The sequence below is a fragment of the Pinus tabuliformis genome, chromosome 2_1 (assembly GCF_031772625.1).
Source record: "Pinus tabuliformis cultivar Carrire ecotype Pingquan chromosome 2_1, CPIR1, whole genome shotgun sequence".
NCBI lineage: Eukaryota > Viridiplantae > Streptophyta > Pinopsida > Pinales > Pinaceae > Pinus > Pinus tabuliformis.
Genome location: NC_142299.1, coordinates 43758115 through 43784463, shown reverse-complemented (window position 1 = coordinate 43784463; position 26349 = coordinate 43758115). Strand labels below are relative to the sequence as shown.

The 26349-nt window shown below is 40.0% G+C and overlaps 1 protein-coding gene across 1 annotated transcript in view; it reads left to right on the top strand.

The window, feature by feature from the left end:
* LOC149198691 (uncharacterized) overlaps positions 1–25443 on the top strand; it is a 42544-nt gene extending 17101 nt beyond the window's left edge. The window contains exons 4-6 of the mRNA XM_089400339.1: positions 22503–23080; positions 23277–25184; positions 25392–25443. Coding sequence (XP_089256465.1) covers positions 22503–23080; positions 23277–25184; positions 25392–25443 — 2538 coding nt within the window. The remainder of the gene's footprint in view (positions 1–22502; positions 23081–23276; positions 25185–25391) is intronic.
* Positions 25444–26349: the final 906 nt, after the last annotated feature.

Sequence of the window (26349 nt, the reverse complement as noted above, 5' to 3'; positions counted from 1 at the left end):
GCCCCTCCCCCAGCCATGGAACTTTCAACATAAAGACAGGAGGGACAGGCCATGACCCCGGCCCCTCTGTTGCTCCCACGGAGCCACCAAATAATGAACATGGGTGGGCCGGCCCTTGGGGTGCGGACCCAACCCAAAACCAACATCACATTAATGGAGGGGTGCGACCGTTGAAAAGGAGGTAGGTACAGTGGGTAGGCCGCCCAAGGCAGGCCCGACCCAACCAAACCTTAATTAAAAATTTTTTTTGGTTTATGAAATTTTAAAAAAGGAATTTGTTATATGTAAAAGGAGGAGGCGAGGTTTGACCGCCCGACCTCCTCCGTATTAACCAGACCTTCCACCAACTGCGCTATAACCATTTCCTTGAAGAATCCGCCACCCAGTTGTTATTTAAACACAATTTTTTAGTGCGCTCAGGCAGAGGAGGCAGTGCACGCAGTTCGAGGCATAATTTTGTAGGAGGGCCGAATTTTCACTTTGTCAGAATTTGACAAATTTTATATGGTTTCAGCACTTCTCGACGCTGCGAACACAATGGTGTTGTCCATTTCTCCATCAGAGTTCTGCATTTTTCAACCATTTTTCAGTATGGAGGTATAAAACTCCTTTTTGTAACTGATGCTTGTACTTTTCTTTCTCATGCCATTTAATGAAAGAAAGCCTCCCCATTGATCGAGCAGGGCCCAGAGATGTAGTCCAGGTCAGACGAACTCCATTATAAAGTCTTGTTGTCTTCTTTCATGCTTTATGTGTTTATCCTCTTCTCTCATGTGCACATTAAGTTTTCTATGTTAAGCTACAATTTATGCATGTAATTCTTTAACACATTTATAAGCAAAAGATTTTGGATCAACACTAGTTGAAGAACCAACAGTAGCACCAACAGAAGCGTCAACAACACTAACGGTGCCAAAGAAAGATTAACTCGGGGACGAGTCAATGAACTGTGGTCGGGGCATGTTGGGGCCTTCATTTTTGTGATGTTTTGTGGAGGAAGAAGCTAGTGACAAGTGGCAGAAACAACCATTGGGAGGATGTGGAATTAACAGCAGAGGAAAGACAAGAGAGGGGTGAAAGACTGGAATTTACAGAGGAGTGGCGGGAAGAAGTAGAGATAGTCACGTGGGAAAATAGCAAGAGCAACTGAGGAATGAAGACAATCGAGCAGGGGAGAAGGAACTGACAGTTCAGGTTGGCGTGTAGGAAATGAAAGAAGAAGATAAAAAGTAGAAATGAGAATCGAGAAGAGGTTAATTGTGGTTTTTGTTGCTATCAGGTTGTGTCGTGGTTGTTCTTGGTAATACTATGCTCCCTGTGTTGCGAAGCTCTGGGAACAACCTTGTGACTGTCTTCCTATAAGATTGTATTTCGCCTGATAACATTCTGATGTTGAGGGATGGGCTGTGAGCCTGATGTAATGTATTTACCTCTATCTTAATGAAGAATATTGTTATGGGATCATAGCATATCCGCTTTGCGTTATACTGGTTATTTTTTTTCTATGTGTTATCACTCCAGGAAACTCTCCTAGGTTGTAGCTCGGAGATGCCTAGTAACATATAATCTTAAATATTATTCTAGGAACTATTGGAATGAATAAGGTTTGGATGAAGCCAAATAACCACTTCAACTCTGTTTTCACTCCAGACATGCATGAAAACCCTCAATTTGACAAGGCTTTAGACCACTAATGCTCAATAATTTATAGATTCAATGGATAGATGGAGAATATTGACTGTACCAGCAGATGCATACATAAACATATATGAATGGCTAGCTACAGGAAGTATATGAAAGTTGCAAATCTAATTTATCAACGTAGAGATAAGATGACAGTTATCTGACATTAGACACAGAAGAAAAATGGATAACCTATTTAATTGCAAATCCAATTTATCAATGCAGAGATAAGATGACAGTTATCTGGGATTAGACACAAAAGAAATCATGAATAGAGTTATCCGAGTGCAAGATTAGAACAGAAGAGAAATGGACATTGAACATGTAACAACAAAAGAAGCTTGTATTACTGGAATGAAGATGAGAAGCTGCAAGGAACAGAGTATCTACAATCTCCATAAGTTGAACTCTTGTTCTTTCTAACTTTCAGCCATATATAGGCTTTTACAATGCTCTCGGGCTCTCTAGGGCTCGAGATGTCTTAATCTATCCTCTCTGGCTTCTAACTGCTTGATGCCATAATTAGACAAGCATGAGCACAGGGGCACTGTTTCTAACAAACACAATAACTGATTCTGGTCACTTCGTTGCTCTATCAGGTGGCTCAAATGTGCTATGATGCCCCACGATCCCTTTCAGTTAATTCCGCTGCATCGTGCTGCTGTTTTTACCCTTCTCAGCCATGGCTTCTGTTATTTTAGTTCAACTGTCTAGCTGCCACAGACACTAACAGAACCAACTACTTTCCTCTCTGGGTGATTGATGGGGAGCGGGGTACGGGGCATATGGGCCATTGGATGAGATGAATCGACGGTCAGGATGGTGATCAGGCGGCAGAGAGCGAACCAAGGTGATCATGGATGAGGGCCGTTGGATCGAAGGAAATGGACGGTGGAGATTGCGCGCAGGAGGCCTGAAGTCGTGGCGGGAGCGGAATAAGTCTGAGCCGTCAGATCTCAGATGAGCAGATCGGACGGCTATCGGGTAGAGGAGGTGCTCGGAAGATAACGCCCCGGGGCGGTTTCATTTGGGTGGAAATAGTTTCTATTGGGAGCTCATCAGGCGATAAACGATAAAGGGCGGAGTTTTCCCAATGCCACTCATTGCACGCCATGTAGTAGTGGAGGAGAGAGAGGAAACCACCTTTATTGGGCAGGTATTCCTCTCGGTAGTTGCCCGCGCGATATGAGTGGCAGCCGTTAGATCTGGCGGGGGTGATCTAATGGTGGAGATCGATTGAGCAGGTCTCGTTGATCGGGTGAAGCGTGGGCCGTCAGATCGGTGGGGAGATCGGACGGCGGAGGGACACAGAGGTACGGGATGGCCTCGAGAAATGTGCAGAGGGCGCGTATGGGTGGAAAGGTAAGGTTTTCGGGGGTTTTTGGGTTAATTTACGCAGGACCAAGGCGAAAGTGGGTTTTGTTAAGCTGTGAGGGTTGGGTTAGGATGTGAATGGATGCGAATGGGAGTGGGAGAGTGAGGAAAGTGGGGTGATGAACTGTGTGGGGACCTCTCCATGACAGCAAAATAGACCATCTCCTTCCTTTAGCCTTCAAGATGGCAGCGCTGCACCTCAGGGCTAACACTGGCTCCTTCTGGGGATGAAAGCCTCCCTGTGAGGTTTCAAGAACTGTAGACTACTGCCTTTCCAGTAAAACCAAAATCAAATCTTCCTCCTAGTGTTCCATTGGGCATGGAGTCTATTTTGCATAAAAATAAAAACTGAAAATCATATTTACAATACCAAGGCTTTAAAGCCTTAAATGAAATAAAGTTTCAAAAACCGCCCATTGACTGGGCAACCAAAACATCTCCTCCTTCCAAATTGTGCAAAATAAAGGTATTTTTCTGCTGAATTTGAGCGATGAAAAACGAACCTGTCCATAAGGAATCAAACTTACCATAATTAGCTTTCTTTTCCTTAAATGCATCCCATTTGAGAACCCAATCACCGAGTTGGAAATTGTCCACTTTTTCCTTCCTGTCAAAGGTTTCTTTGATTTTCTTCTGATGAGCTTTTGACTTCTCCATCAGCTGCTCTCTGATCTACTGGAGTTCAACCAGGTTATTCATTCTTCTTACCATGTCATTCTCTTCATGTTGTTCTTCTTGCAAGAATTTGGCCACAGGGAGAATCAACTAGATGGGGAAAACAACATCAGTGCCATAAACCAACTTAAATGGAGAGTTTCCTATGGACTTTTTGTTGGTAACCCTGTAAGCCCACAATGCAAACTTCAACTTGGAATCCCAGCTCTTTTTGTTGTCCTCCAACAGTGTTTTGATTATCCTTACAAGACTATTGTTGGATGATTCTGTCAGGCCATTGCCTTGAGGATAATATGAGGTAGAATGCACCAACAGAATGCCCATGGATTCACACATGTCTACCAATTCTTTTGCCCTGAAAGTTGCTGCATTATCAGTGACTAGTTTGGTTGGGCAACCAAATATAGTGAAAATATTCTCATTCAGGAATTTCATGACAACTTGATGATTGGCATTCTTAGTGGGTATAGACTCAATCCATTTGGTGAAATAATCAGTGGATACCAAGATCCATTTATGCTGGCCACTGGAATGTGGATTAATCTCACCTGTGAAGTCCAAGCCCCACTACTGGAAGGGACCATTAACATGTACTGGCTTCAAGGGCAGAGATTTTAGTTGCTGTCTTCCTGCAAACCTCTGACATTTGTCACAAGATTTCACAAAAGTACACACATCAGAGAACAGAGTAGGCCAATAATACCCAACTCTCAAGATCTTGTGGGCTGTGGATTTCCAATAATGATGCCCTCCACAGATGCTAGAATGGAACTGGTGCATGACTTCCACAGATTGCCTTTATCTAGACATCTCAAGAGGATTCCTGATGGGTCTTTCTAATAAAGCAGATTTTTATTAATGCAGAATCTCGCTGATCTGAGTTTAATGGCTCGGGCTTGACTTGAGCTAAGCCCTGGAGGGACTTCTAGCTTCTACAAAAATTGAACTATGCTGGAATACCATTCACAGGTGGCTAGATTTTCAGCCAAAGACTGATTTTGCTTTTGTTCTTCTGCTGCTTCCTCTGTCTGCTCATCACTTGAAATTGGACTCATGCAATTGATGTCCATCAAACTGCAATTTTCCTCAGCCACGAGCTTAGCCAAGCCCTGGCCTTTGACCAGCTTAGTGGGCTTCACCTCTATGTTGAACTCTGTGAACTTTGCAATCCATTTAGCTCTCTTTCCATTAATATTTGGCTGCATTAGGACATCTTTCACTGAGGCTGAAGGTACATATGCAACCACTTTGGAATGTAGAATATAATTTATGAATGCCTTCAAAGATTTTATGAGAGCATAAGCTTGTTTTTCAATAAGGTCATACCTTAGTTCAGCGTCCCTCAGAGTTTCGCTAAAAAAAACCACAGGGTGCTCTACACCTTCATCATTTTTCTGCAATAGAACTGCTGCAAGTGTATCATAAGAGGCAGACGAGAAGATACAAAACTCCTTGGTGTAATCTGGACTGATTAGAGTGGTAGCTTCCATGATAACTTGTTTAATGGCGTCAAAAGAGTTTCTTGCAACATTTGTCCATTTTATTTCTGACCCTTTCCTCAGCATGGAAGTGATGTGCTTCACTAGCTCTGCAAAGTTTGGAATGAACCTTCTAACAAAGTTAATCTTACCCATGAAAGATTGAATGTCCTTTTTTGACCTTGGGATGGACAATGTCTGAATTGCTTGAACTCTGGCTGGATCAATCTTCACACCTTCACCAGAAACAATATGTCTCAGAAGTTTGCCTTCTTCTAGAGCAAACTGTGATTTCTTTGGGTTCACAGAAATTCCAAACTGTCTGCACTTTAGAAACACCTCCTTCAAATGCTGCAAATGGTCCTTGTGACTGCTGGAAAAAACTGTTATATCATCAAGGTAAATAAGGACAAACTTGTCCTTCTCTCCCACAAAGGCTATGTCCATGGCCCTCTGAAAAGTAGCCCCAACATTCATCAGTCCAAAAGGCATCTTAGAGTACATGAAAGTGCCCCAAGGAGTAGCGAAGGCGGTCTTTTCTTGATCTTCTGGATGTACAACAATCTGATTGTAACCTGAAAATCCATCTAAGAAAGACATGACTCTAGCCCCTGAAACTTTTTGCAGCAAGTGTTCCATCTTAGGCAGGGGGTAGTTGTCTTTTCTAGAGCATTTGTTCAGATTCCTGAAGTCAACACAAAGCCTGATTTCTCCATTCTTCTTTTTGACTACCACAAGGTTAGCTATCCACTTTGAATACCTTAGGGGAACTATGACCTTGGCATCCAACAATTTCTTAATTTCCTTTTCAATCAAAGGCAGTAAGAGAGGGCTGATAGGTCTTAAATTCTGCTTAAAAGGGATGGTGTCCTTCTCCAGTGGAATCTTATGCTGAATGATGTTTGTGTCATATGCCTTAAGATCACTGTACTCCCAGGCAAAGATATCAGCAAATTGCTTCATCAGTGGTTCTTCATTCTAGGGATGTAAGAAATACTGAAACTATTAAAGGAACCCATGAGCTTCCATACCTCATCTCTGTATGCTTTCAGCCTTGGATGCTCTGCTTGGAAAGTTTTGTTCACCTGCTGAATGATAAGGTCTGCATCTCCAAACACCTTTAGACCCTTGATGCCTATCTCTCTAGCAACGTTTAAGCCCAATATCAAAGCTTCGTACTCTGCTATGTTATTGGTGACTTGAAGTTAACTTGAAAGATAAATGAATGTATTCTTGTGCGGGAGACACAAGGACTACACCTGCCCCTGCAGCTTCCTTAGAGCAAGCTCCATCAAAGAACATGTCTCAAATTTGTGGGCCTTCTTCCTTTGTGATTTGGAAAACTGGTTTCCTACGCTGCATGGAGGCCAACTAGGATTCTTCAATTTGAAGAATACAGGCTCCAAAATCAGTGTCAACAGCATAGATGGGATGATTAGTGGGATTCTTCTCATCACTGATGATATAAGCCAACTGAGCTTCTTTGTATAATCTCCTACTTTCACCTCCAAAAATTGGGACAGTAGCATAGGAGAGATCATTTTGCAATGTTCCACCTAACCTCTTGATCCAACCTTTGGAAAGCAACATGTCAAACTTGGGGGGCACATCTGCTACCACAATATCCATCATCATGCTCTTCATAGGCAGCTAAGACAATGTGATGGCTAGATCTTTGATTAATCCCAAACATTTCACTTTTCTAGAGTCAAAAGAGAACAGGTCATGATAAGGCTTGGTAATGTCAAGATCCAACTCATCCATGACAGCCTTGGGCATTAGACTATGGCTGGCTCCTGTGTCCAGAAGGCAATTGTCAAGGATTTTGTCATGAATAGTCAAAGAGATATAGAATGATGGGGAGCTATCATCATAATTTTCAATCATTGGGCTGAGAACAACAGTGGGTTTGTCATCTTGCAGGTTTACATAGTCAGTGGAGGCTTGGATGGCATTAGGCTGAAGGGCCTCGAGGATGGATTTCTTGAAGGACTCATTCTTCACTAGTTCAATCAAAGGCATAGGTATTCTTAGCTTCTAAATTTCTGATTGAAAACTGAAAGGAGAAGGAGACTTGTCAAGGCCTCTTACCTCGTGAGCTGGAGCTTTGAGGATGATAGGATCAGCTGCTGGTCGCTTCTGTTTATTAGCTTGCTGTTCTACAGGGGCAACAACTCTTTGAACAAGAGTTTCCTTGGCATTATTCATCATCGACCTCAGATTATATCTATGCTGATCTTCAGTTTGTAGAATAGCTTCACCGTCGCACTGTTGGTTGATCTGGTCATTGAATAATGACTTTTCATAGGCAGCTAAGGTCAAAAAGGAGGCACTGCCTTTGTCTTCCATACAATGGATCTCATCATCTTCTTCAAACTGTGCCTCTTCCATGACTGCATTTTGAAAAGGGGTCTTCATCCTTTGGTCTTCATTGGCATCTTTGTTTCTTTGCAGAATTTGCAACTGCTCATTAGCTCTTCTATATGGATTTGGATTTCTAGGAGCAAAAGTATTGGGAACTCTTCCTTTCCCAAGGTGCTGTTCAACCTTTAATTTGGAGATTTCAGAGGCTAGTGACTCTATCATCTTGGTCATTTTATCTATCTTGGGGTTTGAAGATGATGAAGATTCGCCCCTCTGTCTCCTTCTATCAACATTACCTCTGAGCTTCTCTGCAGCCATGATATTTGATTCTACTTCCAAGGCTGCATCCTGCATATCAACCAAAGTAGCACATCACCTCTCCCTCAACAGTAGGTAGAAGTCAGAATCAAAAGCACTGGCATAGGTGAGTTTAGCAGAGGTAGTGGTGGGTTTTACTTCAGCTAGTATCTTGTTGTACACTCGGTTAAACCTCTTATTAAAATCAGACAACAACTCACCATTTTCCCTCTTTAAGTTGCCAAACTCAGTGTGGTAGTAGAATAGATCCTTCTTATCCCCCCAATGCTTTAGGAATGCATCATATAAAGCCTCAATATCTGTTATAGACCTTGGGGTCAGTTCTCTGAACCATTTTCTAACCTTTCTATCCAAGCTTTGGACAAAGACTCTCATCCACACATGATCTTCACTAATGTTCAGGTTATCAGCATAGCTATAGAATGACTCAAGATGTTCTTCAGCTGTAACACCTTCAGTCCCAGTGAAGTTAGGCATATACTTCTGATATTCTCCAGTAGGCATGGCATTCAAAGGAGTGGGCAGTACTAGAGGCCCATACCTAGCAACTATGATTCTTTCCATTTTGGTAGGTGCTTGTGGTCCTGCCATAGCTGTGGTGGCTATAAGAGTACTGGAAGTCTGAATGAAAGAGGGCTAAGGAGTGACTGATAAGACTAAGGGAGTATGATGGGTGGGAGGTGAGGTTTCCTTTGGGCTTACAACAAGAGGAGAACCTAAAGAATAAGGAGCTTTATGACTCTCTGAGAGTTTTGCTTCATTGTTAGTATTAGATGCTATACTCTCAACATGTATTTGTTCTATTGCAGGCTTTTCTTGAAGAGATATAGAATATTGTTTAGGTTTACCTGAACCTGATGCTCCTTTCTGCAATACTTTTCTCTCTTTGATGATCTTTTCGGGGTCAGGTACTAGATCAGCTTGTGGCTTCTGAGGATTTCTCCGAGTATGCCTCTCAAATTGAGCCAGAACTATGGAGTGGAGTCGCCAAAAGGTTTGTCCTCCAGTAGAGTTGCCAGATAGATGATTACAACCAAAATAGTGTCCAGACTTTGTCTATCATCAAAGCTGGATCTGTGTCGTCTCCCAGGGAAGCTGAACTTCCATCTCCTCTCCCCAGCAACGTCGCCAATTTTTTTATCACTCTAGGAAACTCTCCTAGGTTGTAGCTCGGAGATGCCTGGTAACATATAATCTTCAATATTGTTCTAGGAACTATTGGAATGAATAAGGTTTGGATCAAGCCAGATAACCACTTCAACTCTGTTTTCACTCCAGACATGCATGAACACCCTCAGCTTGACAAGGCTTTAGACCACTAATGCTCAATAGTTTATAGATTCAATGGATAGATGGAGAATACTGACTGTACCAACAGATGCATACATAAACATATATGAATGGCTAGCTAGAGGAAGTATATGAAACTTGCAAATCTAATTTATCAACGCAAGGATAAGATGACAATTATCTGGCATTAGACACAGAAGAAACATGGATAACCTATTCAATTGCAAATCCAATTTATCAATGCAGAGATAAGATGACAGTTATCTAGCATTAGAGACAGAAGAAATCATGAATAGAGTTATCCGAGTGCAAGATTAGAACTGAAGAGAAATGGACATTGAACATGTAACAACAAAAGAAGCTTGTATTACTGGAATGAAGATGAGACTCTGCAAGGAACAGAGTATCTACAGTCTTCAGAAGTTGAACCCTTGTTCCTTCTAACTTTTAGCGATATATAGGCTTTTACAATGCTCTCAGGCTCTCTAGGGCTCAAGATGTCTTAATCTATCCCATCTAGCTTCTAATTGCCTGATGCAATAATTAGATAAGCATGAGCACAGGGGCACTGTTTCTAACAAACACAATAACCGATTCTGGTCACTTCGCCGCTCTGTCAGGTGGCTCAAACGTGCTATGATGCCCCACGATCCCTTTCAGTTAATTCGGCTGCATCGTGCTGCTGTTTTTACGGTTCTCGGCCATGCCTTCTGTTATTTTAGTTCCACTGTACAGCTACCACAGACACTGACAGAACCAACTACTTTCCTCTCTAGGTGACTGATGGGGAGCGGGGTACGGGGCATATGGGCCGTTGGATGAGATGAATTGACGGTCAGGATGGTGATCAGGCGGCGGAGGGCGAACCAAGGTGATCATGGATGAGGGCCGTTGGATCGAAGGAAATGGACAGTGGAGATCGCGCGCAGGAGGCCTGAAGTCGTGGCGGGAGCGGAATAAGTCCGAGCCGTCAGATCTCAGATGAGCAGATCAGACGACTATCGGGCAGAGGAGGTGCTCAGACGATAACGCCTAGGTGCGGTTTCATTTGGGCGGAAATGGTTTCTATCGGGCGCTCATCGAGCGGTAAGCAGTAAAGGGCGGAGTCCGCACGATGCCACTCATTGCATGCCACGTAGCAGCGGAGGAGAGAGAGGTAACTGCCTTTATCGGGTGGGTATTCCTCTCGCTAGTTGCTCGCGCGATATGAGTGGCAGTCGTTAGATCTGGCGGGGGTGATCTAATGGTGGAGATCGATCGAGCAAGTCTCGTCGGTAGGGTGAAGCGTGGGCCGTCAGATCGATGGCGAGATTGGATGGCGGAGGGACAAGACAGTACGGGATGGCCTCGAGAAATGTGCGGAGGGTGCGTATAGGTGGAAAGGTAAGGTTTTCGGGGGTTTTTTTGGGTTAATTTACGCAGGACCAAGGCAAAATTGGGTTTTGTTAAACTATGAGGGTTGGGTTAGGATGTGAATGGACTTGAATGGGAGTGGGAGAGTGAGGAAAGTGGGGTGATGAACCGTGTGGGGACCTCTCCATGACAACAAAACAGACCATCTCCTTCCTTTAGCCTTTAAGATGGCAGCGCTGCACCTCAGGGCTAACATTATGTATGCACATGTTTAGGTAGTCTTTCTGTTACATCATGTATAGACTATTGCGCTCTGATTACTTTGAAGAATAAGTTAATGCTCTCTGTTCTTCATTCTTTGATATGGTTTTCCTTGATACTGAATTCCAACCCTCATTTAACTAAGGTTGCAACATGCCTCGGGTGAGACTCCTTACCCTTCCCAGGTAAGGTGAAAATGTCAGTGTTGTGTTAAACTACAACAGAGCCTTGTTGGCCCCTACGCCCGAACCCTGGGTCTTAACCCTGTTGCTATTTCTGCGTCAACAAAATGGAAGAGGAATAAAAAGTAGAGATTAATCCCAAAATTAAAGAAGATCATGCACGAAAATTCCAGCTTTTGTAGTGTACTGGAACACAGAGAACCTACTCGGGAGGACATGATGCATATAAAAATTCTCGAAGATAGGAAGAGTGAGATACTACAAATACATGAAATAACTTGGAGGCTCAAGAGCATAGCGATTTGGCTTAGAGAGGGAGATTGGATTACAAAGTCTTTCCATCGATATGCAAATGATAGGAAAGATACCAATGTTATTTGGTAGATTGAATCTTTTGAAGGGGAAACTAAATACACTAGCTCTGAGATACATGAAGAAGCGGTCAATTTTTTTGAACAATTTCTTAAATCTAGACGAGATATCGACTACAGGGATCAAAGACGGGCACTGGGTTTGTATCCTAATATGTTTGATGAGGATTCAAATGATGAACTATATAGCCCAGTAAATATGGAAGACATATCTTTGGTTCTTAAGTCTTTTGCAAAAGACAAAGCCCAGGACCGGATGGTTGGCCAGTGGAATTCTATATACATTTCTTTCAGCTACTGGGACAGTATCTGCTCGAGATTGTCGAAGAGGCCAGAACAAGAGGTAAGATCATTGGTGCTATAAATTCTACCTTCCTGCCTCTCAACCCGAAGTCCTCCTCCCCTAAATATTTCCAGGATTTCATGCCTATTTCTCTTTGCAACATCATATATAAGATCATACCTAAAGTGATTATAAGGCGATTTAATCAAGTATTTTCTTCACACATCTCCTATGAACAATTCGGTTTTCTAAATAATCACCAGATTCATGATCCAATCACATATGCAAAATAATGTGTTCATTCCATCTAGTCTTATAAAAAGGAGGCAGTGGTGATGAAAATTGACTTACACAAGGCATATGACAATGTGGAATGGGCATATATTAGGCTCATCCTTTATAAAATTGGTCTCTGATCCCACAATGTGGAGTGGATTATGGCTTGCATTACTTCGTTCTGCTATGTTGTGTTGATCAATGGGATACCTTCTAATTTCTTCTTTGCGGGAAGAGGTCTCAGACAGGGGTGCTCTCTCTCCCCTTTAATCTTCATATTAGTAATGGATGGACTTAGTTTACATATCAAAGATGCGTAGGCATGAGGCATTTTTCAAGGCTTACACATCTCTAGACAGGTTCATATTACCCATTTGTTTTTTTGTGGACGATATTCTAAACTTTGGCATTATATCCAGAGCGCAGTGGCCAACATTACACTATATATTTCTCATATATGGAGTGGCTTTTGGACTACATTCAAATGGAAACAAATCTACGCTCTACTTCTCGTCTGGTGACAGATCAAATATTGATTTCATTTCTGGCATATTGAGAGTACAATCGACCCCAATGGAGGATGGCATAACATACTTGGGTTATCGTCTAAATCCATGTAAGTATAGAAACAAAGATTGGTTATGGATGGTAAATAAATATAAAAAGAAATTGAATTCATGGACATACAGATACCTTACACTTGGTGGAAGATATATCCTTGTTCAGGAAATATTGCAGCAGATATCAACATTCTGGGTACACCTATTCTTGATTCCCTGGGTCATTGCTTCTATGATAAAATCTATCACTTCCTGTTTCGTATGGAGTGGGACAGGAACCACACCAAAATATCATCTTTGTAAATGGGTTGATCTAACAATACCAAAAGAATTTGGGGGATGGGGGCTCGTCGATTTCAGTATTTTTGGAGACTCACTGTTAACTAAATCCTTTTGGCGAGCCATGCAGGGACAATGAATTTGGAAGGACATCATCCAGGCTAAATACGTGAGACACTCAGATATTGAAAAGTTCTACAAAGATTCCCACCAGAACACTGGGATCACTGATTTGGAGAAGTTTCACAAAAATTCTCCATTGGTGGTGCATGATGTTGGATATTTTTGAATGGGGAAAATACCAAAAACCAAATAAACAAACACACAGAGGCAATGCTCTGTTTTTACTTTTCTCCAGGATCCTTTTGTGCACAGAAGACTTAAAAAAATTCACTGAGAGACAGAGTATTTCAACACCATAAAATATTTCTGAGAAATTACTGGGTTAACTGCTGTAAATCCCTTTTTACATTCACTGCAGTGAAAACAACTTACTGCTGTAATAAAAGTTTACATAAGTTTACTGCTGTAAACAAAATTCACACAGACTTACAAAAAAAAACTTCACCATTTTCTTTATGCACTGCTTGTGCAAAAACCACACACGGTTTTCTTACAACTCCAAAAATTACATCACCTGGTTCTTCTCATTTTACACACTGCTGTGTGTTTTTCTTTTACTGCTCCATCATTCTTTTTTACGCTGCTGTGAAGAATGATTTTTGTTCCTCCCGTGTGCAATACATAACATTTTTTTTAAAAGTCAAAACAAAAAACATTAAACTTATTACATACGATTTCCTATTTAATACATGCCGTATATAAATATATATAAAAACATATATTATAACATGCCCATGCTCATATTAAAAGAGCCTCACCAAAATCTTGTACCAATCATTAAATTCTTTTACCTACGGCGGTCAACCATAAACCTTTTACTCCACGCAAAACATTGAATTGATGTGGGTTCGTATGCAGCTCCAGGTGATCAACGGCGGAGAACACGGGAGCAAATCCAACGGTGGAGAACAATATCGGAAGACCAACAAGTGCTGAAAGTTAACCTCCGAGATTCTTACGTTGCGTTACGTCAGGGGTCAACCACGCGTCAGCTCCATATTTTCTCGGAGCTCCTTCCCGGATTATTCCTTCGTCGGCAAATAGCTCCGAGAAAATCCGGTGAACGGTTTCTGGCTTGGTTCACGGTTTTTCTTGGTCTGCGTTGAAATTAGATTTCAACACTCCCCTTTAATTTCAACAGCTGGGCATTCAATCATACCCAGACACTTTCTCAAAAATTCAAAGCTCTTCTGATCCAGCGGCTTTGTCAAGATGTCCGCAACCTGTTCTTGAGTCCTGCAATGTTCCAAGACAATTTCTCCATTGTTCACCAATTCTCTGATGTAGTGAAACCTTGTATCAATGTGTTTCGTTCTCTTATGAAACACTGAATTCTTTGACAAAGCAATAGCTGAGCTATTGTCACAAAAAATCACTGTCGCTTTTGCCTGCTCTTGGCCTAAGCTTCTCAACATTCTTCTCATCCACACTGCTTGACATGCTGCTGCTGTAGCTGCCACATATTCAGCCTCTGCTGTAGACAATGCTACAATGGACTGCTTCTTAGAAGCCCATGAAATGACTCCTGAACCCATATGAAAAACATAACCGGAAGTGCTCTTCCGATCATCTACACTTCCAGCCCAATCGCTATCTGTGTATCCAACCAAATCTGAATGTTCTGAGGCATGATATAAAATTCCAAACATTTTGGTACCTTTGACATACCTCAAAATTCTCGTTGCTGCCTGCCAATGTGCCTCCTTCGGCCTCTCCATGAACCTGGAAATTAAACTAACAGCATACATTAAATCAGGCCTAGTTGCTGTTAAATACATAAGGCTGCCCACAATACTTTTATACAAGCTAGGATCAAAATCCTTGCTGCTGTCCTCTCTGCTGAGTTTTAATCCCATTACTGTGGGAGTGATTGCTGCCTTGCATTCTTCCATCTTAAATCTGTCCAAAACTTGATTTACATATCTTGCTTGAGATATAAAAATTCCTTTTTCATTTTGATCTACTTCTATGCCTAAGAAGTATCTCAAGAAACCCATGTCAGTCATTTCAAATTCATCCTTCATGACTGATTTAAAATTTTTAATGAGCTGATCATCATTACCTGTGAAAATCACATCATCAACATACAAAACAACAATTAAAATCTTACCATCCTTTTCCTTGATGTAGACTGTGGGTTCTCCTTCACACTTGTCAAATTCATTATCCAATAGATATGAATCTATCCTGCTGTACCATGCTCTTGGCGCTTGCTTCAGCCCATAAAGAGCTTTCTTCAATTTGCACACTTTGTGCTCTTCACCTTTCTTCTCATATCCGAGAGGCTGTTCCACATAAACCTCTTCCATTAACACTCCATTTAGGAATGCTGACTTCACGTCCATTTGGTAGACTTTCCATTTGTTTTGAGCTGCTATGGACAGCACTGCTCTCACGGTTTCCATTCTTGCAACCGGGGCGAAAGTCTCCTCATAATCTCTCCCATACTGCTGCTTGTAGCCTTTGACAACCAGCCTTGCCTTGTGCCTTTCTATCTTGCCTTCAGCATTGCTCTTGGTCTTATAGACCCATTTCACACCAATGACTTTTTTGCCTTTTGGTAACTCAACCAAATCCCATGTTTTGTTTCTCTCTATGGCATTCATCTCCTCATCCATAGCTTCTATCCATTTCTTATCTTTAATAGCTTCTTCAAAATGAATAGGATCATCAACATGACAATACAAGGCAAATAAGGAATTCATTCCTTCTTCATAAATTTCACTTAGATTTCTAAACTTCTTACCTCGTTCACTTGGTGTGCAAGTGCTTGAAGATGCACTTGAATTTCCTCCTTGTGGTGTGCTTGGAGAAGCACTCTCATTGATCCTCAATGGTGTACCTTGCTGTCCTTGTGTTGGCGCTGCTGTTTGGGGATTCATTTCAGCCACTTCCTCTTCATCTTCATCATGAGACAAACAGTGTTTAACATTAACTGTCTTCTCTATGCTTCCATCCCAAGCTTCCTCTTCAATGAATTGAACATCCCTGCTGACAAAGAACTTCTTGGTAGATGGAATGTACAGCCTGTAGGCTTTGGATTCATCACTGTATCCAATGAAGATGCATTTCTCCCCTTTGCTGTCCAACTTCCTCCTTAGCTGATATGGTATGTGTGCATAGGCCACACATCCAAAAACTCTCATGTGGGTGACTCCTTGCTTTCTCCCACTCCATGCCTCTTCTGGCACTTTGTTCATGACTGCTTTTGTAGGACACCTGTTCAATATATAAACTGCACAATGTACAGCTTCAGCCCAATACTCATTTGGCAAATGCTTTGCCTTCAACATGCTCCTTGCCATCTCCATGATGGTTCTGTTCTTCCTTTCAGCAACTCCATTTTGCTGTGGAGTGTACCTTGCTGTAAACTGTTTATGTATTCCATTTTCTCTACAAAATCTTAGGAATTCCTTGGAGATATATTCACCTCCTCTATCAGTTCTCAAAACTTTAATGTGCAGCCCGCTTTGGTTTTCAACAAATGCTTTGAAGTTTTGGAATTTCTCAAAGACTTCACTTTTGTTCTTGAGGAAATATATCCAAGTCTTTCTTGTAAAATCATCAATGAATGTCAAGAAATATAGGCTGCCTGCTAATGATGGAGCTTGCATTGGTCCACACAAATCTGAGTGGATAATCTCTAAGGGTGTCTTTGCCCTTATGCTCTTCCCTGATGGAAAACTTTCTCTATGTTGTTTTCCCAAAATGCAGCCTTCACATAGGCTGTCCGGTTTCTCTATCAATGGTAATCCTCTTACCATTCCTTTTCTGCTCAACAAGTTTAGACCTCCAAAATTGAGATGCCCAAATCTCAAGTGCCATAACCAGTTCTCATCCTTTGGTACGTTTTGGAAGGCCTCTTGGGTGACTGCTGCCATTTCCCTTTTGTTCTTCATGTCTGCCCTGATCCGGAGAGGGAACATCCTGTTCCTTGTCATCTTCACTTCAGCAATGCATCTTTTGCTGGGTGGTATATCCATGATGGTGCACACATCATTTTTAAAGAAAACATTGTAGCCCTTATGGACAAGCTGTCCAATACTCAAGAGATTACATCTCATTCCGGGGACATAGTATACATCTGCTATGGTTTTCCTTTCTCCTTGCTTTGAAAGTATTTTTATTTCTCCTTTTCCCATAACAGACACTTTACTATCAGTTCCTAGTGTGACTTCTGATTTCACACTTTTATCTAGGGCAGAAAAGAAGGCTATGTTTCCGGTCATATGGTTGCTGCAACCTGAGTCTAAAAACCATATGTCCTCACTATGTGTTTCAGCCATGTTACAAGCTAACAGGACATTTTCTTGACTGCTGTTTTCTCTTGTAACATTTGCATTTTGTCTGCTGTTCATATCATGTTGTTTCTTTCTACAATCACTAGCATAATGTCCATACTTTTTGCAATAATAGCATTGAACATTAGATTTATCATACCTTTGTCCTTGAGCATGATATTGTCCTCCTTGTTGGCTGCTGCCTTGGCCTTGGTTCTGATTTGGATTGTTGCCTCTTCCTTGTGCATTTGATGAGTTGTTCCTTCCACCTCTATTCTGGCTTCTGCCTCTTCCTCTTTTGTTTCCTCTGCCTTGACCTCTGCCTCTTCCAAAGGACATCTGGGTCTTGAAGGCTTGCTCAAGAGATGAGTTTTCATTCCTACTCAACCTCTGCTCATGTGTTATCAGTGATGCATGCAGCTCATCAACTGAATAGCTTGAGAGATCCTTTGTCTCTTCAATGGTGGTGACTATGGCATCAAACCTTGAGGGTAAGACCCTCAATATTTTCTCCACAATCCTTCTATCTTCAATGGTTTCTCCATGAGTTCTCATTTGTGTGATTACACCAATCACATGAGTGAAGAATGAGTCAATGTTATCTGACTCCTTCATGTTCAAGTTCTCAAAATCCTTTCTCAGCAATTGTAGCTTTGCTGTCTTCACTCTCTCCATGCCTTGATAGGCTGTCTTGAGGGTTTGCCATGCTTCATTGGCTGTCTTAGCTGCTGCTAACCTTGGAAACATACTCTGGTCTACTGCTAGATACAACAACACACGGGCTTTTGAATCCTTCTTCCTATTGTTCTTCAGCAGATCCTTCTCTCCTTGAGTTAATGCATTGAACTCAGTTTCATCTGCTGGTTCTTCAAAACCTTCTTCAACTATTTCCCATAAATCTTGGGAAGCAAGCAGGGCTGTCATAGTTATTGACCAGTAGTCATAGTTCTTCCCATTAAACTGTGGGAGCTGGGTGTTAAACAAACCCATACCAGTGCTTGTGCTAGCCATTCCTTGACTGTATATTTAAAACACTGACTGTCTCTTCAATAACAAACAAGATAGTTATGAAGAATACCTGAATCCTTTGTTGTCTGAGTCTTCTGTCTGCCTGAGAAGTTTTGCTGCAGCAACAACCCTTTGTTGTCTGAGTCTTCTGTCTGCCTGAGAAGTTTTGCTGCAGCAACAACCTTCTCCCTTCAGCTTCTTTAACTTCCTTAAAGAGCCTAAGCCTGCTCTGATACCACTGTTGGATATTTTTGAATGGGGAAAATACCAAAAACCAAATAAACAAACACACAAAGGCAATGCTCTGTTTTTACTTTTCTCCAGGATCCTTTTGTGCACAGAAGACTTAAAAAAATTCACTGAGAGACAGAGTATTTCAACACCATAAAATATTTCTGAGAAATTACTGGGTTAACTGCTGTAAATCCCTTTTTACATTCACTGCAGTGAAAACAACTTACTGCTGTAATAAAAGTTTACATAAGTTTACTGCTGTAAACAAAATTCACACAGACTTACAAAAAAAAACTTCACCATTTTCTTTATGCACTGCTTGTGCAAAAACCACACACGGTTTTCTTACAACTCCAAAAATTACATCACCTGGTTCTTCTCATTTTACACACTGCTGTGTGTTTTTCTTTTACTGCTCCATCATTCTTTTTTACGCTGCTGTGAAGAATGATTTTTGTTCCTCCCGTGTGCAATACATAACATTTTTTTTAAAAGTCAAAACAAAAAACATTAAACTTATTACATACGATTTCCTATTTAATACATGCCGTATATAAATATATATAAAAACATATATTATAACATGCCCATGCTCATATTAAAAGAGCCTCACCAAAATCTTGTACCAATCATTAAATTCTTTTACCTACGGCGGTCAACCATAAACCTTTTACTCCACGCAAAACATTGAATTGATGTGGGTTCGTATGCAGCTCCAGGTGATCAACGGCGGAGAACACGGGAGCAAATCCAACGGTGGAGAACAATATCGGAAGACCAACAAGTGCTGAAAGTTAACCTCCGAGATTCTTACGTTGCGTTACGTCAGGGGTCAACCACGCGTCAGCTCCATATTTTCTCGGAGCTCCTTCCCGGATTATTCCTTCGTCGGCAAATAGCTCCGAGAAAATCCGGTGAACGGTTTCTGGCTTAGTTCACGGTTTTTCTTGGTCTGCGTTGAAATTAGATTTCAACACATGATGGTGGCCTGGGAGTTCGGTAAAGGCACGAAGATATTGATAGAGACAGATGACACTATTGGAATGTGAGGCGACAGGAATCTAGAGAGACATACTTTGGACATTCTGCATAGAAATGGATGCATGCTTCTATCTCAGGGAATTAAAGGTTGGCATGAGGGATGCCCCAAATGGAAAGAGGTTGTAGAATTAGGACTGGTGGGACGAAGTGCCATTGAATGGCAAGAATATACAAATTGCCTTAGCCAGGCGGGCCTCATATTTAGTGATCGAGGAGATCGTATCACTTGGGCTAGGAGACTACATTAATAAGATATCCCATTTTGCGGAAACATACCTTTTTTACATGAAGTGGAGACTGGAGTTGCAACAACCATCATGGTTCTATAAGATCTGGAAGTGGAATATACCCATAAAAATCATCTTATTTACTTGGTTGGGTTTGGAGGAACAAAATCCTCACTTGGGATAAGCTCTTGAAGGGAGGATTTGTGGGTCCTGGCCTGTGTATTTTCTGCAGGGCATCAGGAACATATCTTCTTCACATGCCCAACTACTCATCAGGTTTGGAGTAATATTACACATATATTACATATTCACATTAACTGGGCACTTAACTTTGAACAATGTATAAATATGTGGTCTAAAAGTTCTGGGAAACACAAGGAAGTGCCCCTTTATACTATATGGGAAATTTGGAACGCTAGGAACAGGTATATTTTCGATGGACAATAGTTCGATATTTCTTAGATATGTCACAGAACACTATCCTGGTAATTGAAAATTGATCTTGTGCATGCTCCACAAAAAAATATCATTAAATTGTATGATTGCATTGACTACCCTTTTTCCTGTTGGATTCTTCGATGGTGCGGCACAACTGGGAAGATGCCGGTGCAGGGCTATTATTAATCTCAATGAACGCTCACAATATAACATATCTTGGAATGGTGGACCTAGTACCAATACTAGAGCGGAAGCTATGACATTATGAGGAATACTTTGGTTCGTGAAAGAGAAACATATGCACAACCTTCACATATGTGGTGACTTTAAATTTCTGATAGATGGCATACATGGGTTTACAGATTTCAGTCCTCCTACCTTGGCTAGATGGATCAAAAGGATAAAACACATCCCCAGTTCTCTAATGAACTACACTATCAACCACATACATAGAGAAGCAAATATGGAAGTAGATAGACTGTCAATCGCTGGACTCAATGGAATATATGAAATCTTGAGTTTCTCCTTTACTGAGGATACCCACGTAAGGGAGGAGGGACATATTAGATTGCCATCCTTGTATATAACAATTTTTCTCTCTTTTTTATTTTGTTATATGCTCTTTCACATATGAACTAGATGAAGTATGAGGTCACTTCTTGGTATGTTTTATTCTCATTTAGTATCATTTAAGTAGTTTTTTTCGAATATTTGGGATAAGATATGTAGTAAATGATGAAAATATTTTCTCGGAGACAAATGTACCAGCTTTTACTATTTAATATAAAGCCAACGTTTTTTTGTTCAGAAGAAAAAGAAGATATATTAGTTACAAAATTAATTAAAAAATATTGTACTATTTCAAAAATATATTTAAAAATAGTTGTAAATATAAAGTGTGGGAAGAAAGAGTATGCATTTTTCGTTCTTTCGGAAACATGGAAACACAAAAACATTTCATTTTAGAATGTGAAGCCTACAAAGGCAACATGGAAAGTTATGTAGATATGCTGGTAGCTAGCTCTTGGGATAATTTATTTAGGCTAATCTATTTAGTGAGGGGTTTATTGTGAAGCTTCACAGAAAAATGGTCTGTCCCATAATTTATCTTTAGCCTCGTAGACATATATATATATATATATATATATATATATATATTTATCTAGATACTATTTAGAAATAATTATAACTATAAATAATTTGTCATATAATAGAAGTATTCTCTTTATAATAATAAAATAATCTATAAATTTGAATAATAACTTTCAAACTTATAATTTTTATATTATAAAAATTATATTTGAAATCCTCAAAAATAGTAATAATTTTTAAATATAAAAATTATATTTGAAATTCTTAAATTTAGTATTTTTTAAATATAAAAATTATGTTTGAAATTCTCAAAAATAGTATTTATAAGATACAAAATTACTTTAAAAATATTCTATTATTTGAAAAATATATTTAAATTTTTATGTAAATATAAATAATGGTTAAAATAATGATAAATTTAAAAATATTTGTAAATATAAATAATGTTGTTAGATCAAGATTTTTGTAATCCATATTGTAGATAAATATCTTTTGGATTAACTACATCATTAAGATTTGGTGGAGGTTTGGTTTGGAACCAACTAATATGATTCATCACGAGACTAAACCACATTAGCTTGTTCCAAATATTAATAATATGATTAATCCAAAACACTTATTTATAAATAATAATAATAAATATAAATAATTTGTAATATAATAAAAATATTATCTTTATTTCAATAATTACAATACTGTATATTAATATAAATAATGGTTAAAATAAGAAATAGTCTATAACGCGACTTTTTGAAAGTTTTTCCGCCGGGTTTTTCCGGTCGAAATCCGGCAGGAATTTATTGGAATCTCAAGTTTGATAGCTAGTTTCTGCACAATGAAACCGTCCCAGGGGTTTTCTAGGGTGCTGAATCCAAATATGCAGTTAAAAAACCATTTTAACTACAACAAATCAAGATTTAACCTCAATTTCTTCCGATTCCGTCACCGGAATCTCCAAAAAGTCGCATTATAGACAACTCCTTAAAATAATGGTAAATTTAAAAATAATTGTAAATATAAATAATGTTGTTAGATCAATATTTTTGTAATTCATATTGTAGATAAATATCTTTTGGATTAATTACATGGTGGAGGTTTGCAATCAACTAATATGATTCATCACGAGAATAAACCACATTAGTTAATTCCAAATATTAATAATGTAATTAATCCAAGACACTTATTTATAAATAATAATAAATATAAATAATTTGTAATATAATAAAAATATTATCTTTATTCTAATAATTACAATACTGTATATTATTTTTGTATTTGTATTTTTCTCATGATCGTACTGTTTACATTGCAGGCCATACCTCTTCATCTCCGGGAGTTAAAAGTATGTACTCCTAAAAGTTTACATTTTCCAAAGGGATTTTATCACCTCAAGGACCTCGAAAAGATTGTTGTTGATGTTCCCAGGATGAGAGATCAGGACTACGATGTGTTTATAAACCATCGTGGTCCTGATACAAAATATACGGTAGCCACCAATCTCTACCGTCGACTTCTTCTCTGCGGCTTGCGAGTCTTTCTTGACAAACCAGAATTGCGGGTTGGACACGAAATTTCGTCCCAAATAGAAGACTCTATTCGATGCGCATCTGTACACATCGCAATCTTCTCTCAAAATTATGCGCAATCAAAATGGTGCTTAGATGAGCTCGTGCTCATGAAACAGTCCGGGGCTCCAATTATTCCCATCTTTTACCAAGTAAAGCCTCACGGGGTGCAGGCGGCGGGCAAAGATGAAGATGGAGCATACGCTGAAGCACTGCGCATCCACGAAACGAAGCAGCGATACGAGTCCCGGAAAATTGAGAACTGGAGAGATGCTCTTTGTCAGGTTGCAACCATAACCGGCTTCGAGCTGTCTGCGAATGATGAGTGAGGATTTCTTACTCTCCTTTCCATTTGATCATTTTTATAATGAATCCCGTAAAAGGTATATAAACTTTTTTCAATTAGTGATTAGTAATTACAATTTCTTACAATTTCTCACAAATCCATGATAGATTGCTATGCAAATGACAACTGCAGTAGGTTCATTCTCAATTGTTATACCATATCTCTGAACACGCAGGAACGAGGAACATATCTTGGAACAGGTCACGCAAAGGGTACTGGAAATGATTCCGCAAAGAGAGGGGTTTCAAGATGAGGGGACTCATTCAATGAGGTTACCAGATGAATTTTGTAATTTGCCGTCCTTGAAACATTTCGAGCTAACTGGATGCTACAGATTGCTGACGCTGCCAAAATCCTTTGGTAACTTAACAACTCTCACACACATCAATCTGCGTGGCTGCGAAACTTTGGCGAAGCTTCCAAATTCTTTTGAGAATTTGAGAAATCTTCATCACCTGGATCTGTCTTATTGCAAAAGTTTGAAGATGCTTTCAAATTCATTGGGGAATATGACCAATCTTGAACGCATCAATCTGGCTTGTTGTATAAGTTTGGAGATGCTCCCAAATTCCTTGGGGGATTTGACAAATCTCAAATACATCAATCTCTATTGTTGTAGAAGTTTGGAGATGCTTCCGGATTCATTCGGAAATCTAACAAATCTCCAGAACATTGGTTTGTTGTCTGGCTGCGACAGTTTGAAGAACCTTCCAGATTCTTTTGGGAGTCTGACAAAGCTTCAACGCATTTGTATGTCTGGTTCCGAAAGTTTGGAGAGTCTTCCAAACTCCTTTGGGAATTTGATAAATCTACAACGTGTCAATCTGTCTAGTTGCAAAAGATTGAAGATGCTTCCGAATTCCCTACAGAATTTAACAAAACTCCGCCACATCAATCTGTCTTGGTGTGAAAGTTTGCAAATCTTCCCAAATTCCTTGCTAAATTTGACAAATCTGCAATTCATGAAACTGGATTGCTGCACAAGTTTGGAGATGCTTCCAGATTATTTTGGGAGCTTAGAAAATCTGGAGCACATAGATCTGTCTGGTTGCAATAGTTTGAAGGTGCTTCCAGATTCCTTCGGCAATCTGCCACAGCTTAAACATCTGCATTTAAGTGACTGCTCCAGTTTGACCATCTCTACAGAAATGCTTGGGAATATCACCACGCTTGAATGTTTGGATCTCTCAGGTTGTCTCCAAATGGAATTATTGCCTCCACAGATTGGACATCAACAGTTCTTGTTAAAATTAAATTTGCTGGGTACAAACTTAAAAGAGTGGCCTAGTGATCATGTTGCATGCCTAAGCAACTTGGAGCTTCTGAGAATGGGAGGTCCGTTTCCGGAAGTGCTGCCATCTTCGTTCCTTCACCTGACCAGTTTGAAGGAATTGTGGCTCAACAATTGTGAGAAATTGCAATGTCTCCCTGATTCAGTTGGACTGTTGTGTCAGTTGACAGTGTTGCACATATGGAATTGTAGTGTACAATACTTACCACCAGATATCTTGAACATGAGGAATCTGGAAACAGACTGGACTGTGGGGACGGAAGCGTCGAGTGAAGGCTCTTCCAGTGATAAAGGCATGCTTCAGCTCAAGGAGTTCGAGCTGTATCGCACAAATATATCAGAGGTATCATTTTCTAAAGGCACTTGCCCTAATCTTGAACATCTCAAGATCAGGTTTTGTAATGCTCTAGTGGAGGTTGGAGCATTGCCGACAACTTTGGTAACTCTGAAATTGAAATATTGCTGTGCATTGAGGAAAATAGGAGGCGTTTGTGCGCGTCTTGCAAAACTTGAAAGGCTGGACATGAGAGGTTGTAATAATATTCAGATAGAGAAGGTGCCAACTCTTCAAACCCTGAAGTCATTCAAGAAATCGTCAAGCATCCGACTTGACACTTTTGTCAGCGAGGATGGTCAGCAGCAGAGAGCAACTTTGAAGGAGGATCCCGAGCAAGCGCAGCAGAGAGCAGCTTTGAAGGAGGATCCCGAGCAAGCGCAGCAGAGAGCAGCTTTGAAGGAGGATCCCGAGCAAGCGCAGCAGAGAGCAGCTTTGAAGGAGGATGCTCCAGCGAAGTTATTTTGCAGATGTTGAACGCAGGCGCATGTTGTAATGATAGCTTGAAACAAATTACTAGTATTACTCAATTTTCTTCAAAGTAATATATTTTTGTTTGGTTCAATTTTAATCAATTTAATAGAAATTTATTGGAATTTTAAGTGGCTGGATGGTCCTGTTAAAGTTACTTAAAAATCTGGCTGTATCAATTCATGAATGTGCAGATATGATCAGCTTTCAGACGATACTATTCTCCAGGTGTCATTTGAACCGTAATATATACCAAATTCTTAGTTACAATGAAATAGGTCTGCTGGACCTCGAAATTTAAAAATGCTGCTCAATATTTTTGTTGGAAGTGATTTCTTTTCGGTCCAGTCTGAATATACTCTGTAAGAAATCTTATATTGACTCAATCCCATGAAGAAATTCTGAAATTGTTTTCATTCCATTATGCAACTCTGTTCTTGCATTGTTTTGCAAGAAAAAAAATATTGTATTTATATTGATATGTAGAAACCAGTACATCTGTCCAAATATCATATACATCTTCGCATCTCCTCCATATAGAAACATATACATATGTGCATCACCCCCATATAGTTCTTCTCCACATGATATGTGGACATACAACTCTATCTCATCATCATAAAACAGGAAATATAGTAAGGAAGAGGATCATTGTTCCCACATAAAAATACACAACATATACATCTGTGCATCACCTCCATATAGTTCTTCTCCACATGATATGTAGACATACAACTCTATCTCATCATCATAAAACAGGAAATATAGTAAGGAAGAGGATCATTGTTCCCATATAAAAGTACACATATATACTTCATCAGCTTTAACTACAGTGATCCTAATAAACAGTATAGTAACCAAAATTACAAAAAACCAAAAATTAAAACAGTCCATAATATCCAACATATACATAATGCGAAAACATAAAATATATATCCTATCGAGGGATGGGAAGAGTCCCCATATCCATTGTAATGTTGCCCAGTCTTAACTCTATATGCATCTCGTCCATAGTGTCCATTAGTCCCTTCTTTGACAGCAAATCAACATTCTGATTGTGTTCCCTTCTGTTAAATCGAGTAGTCACTATGAGAGCCCCATAAGGACCCAATACGATTGAGCCATCCCTGAAGATGCAGTTGAGTGATATTG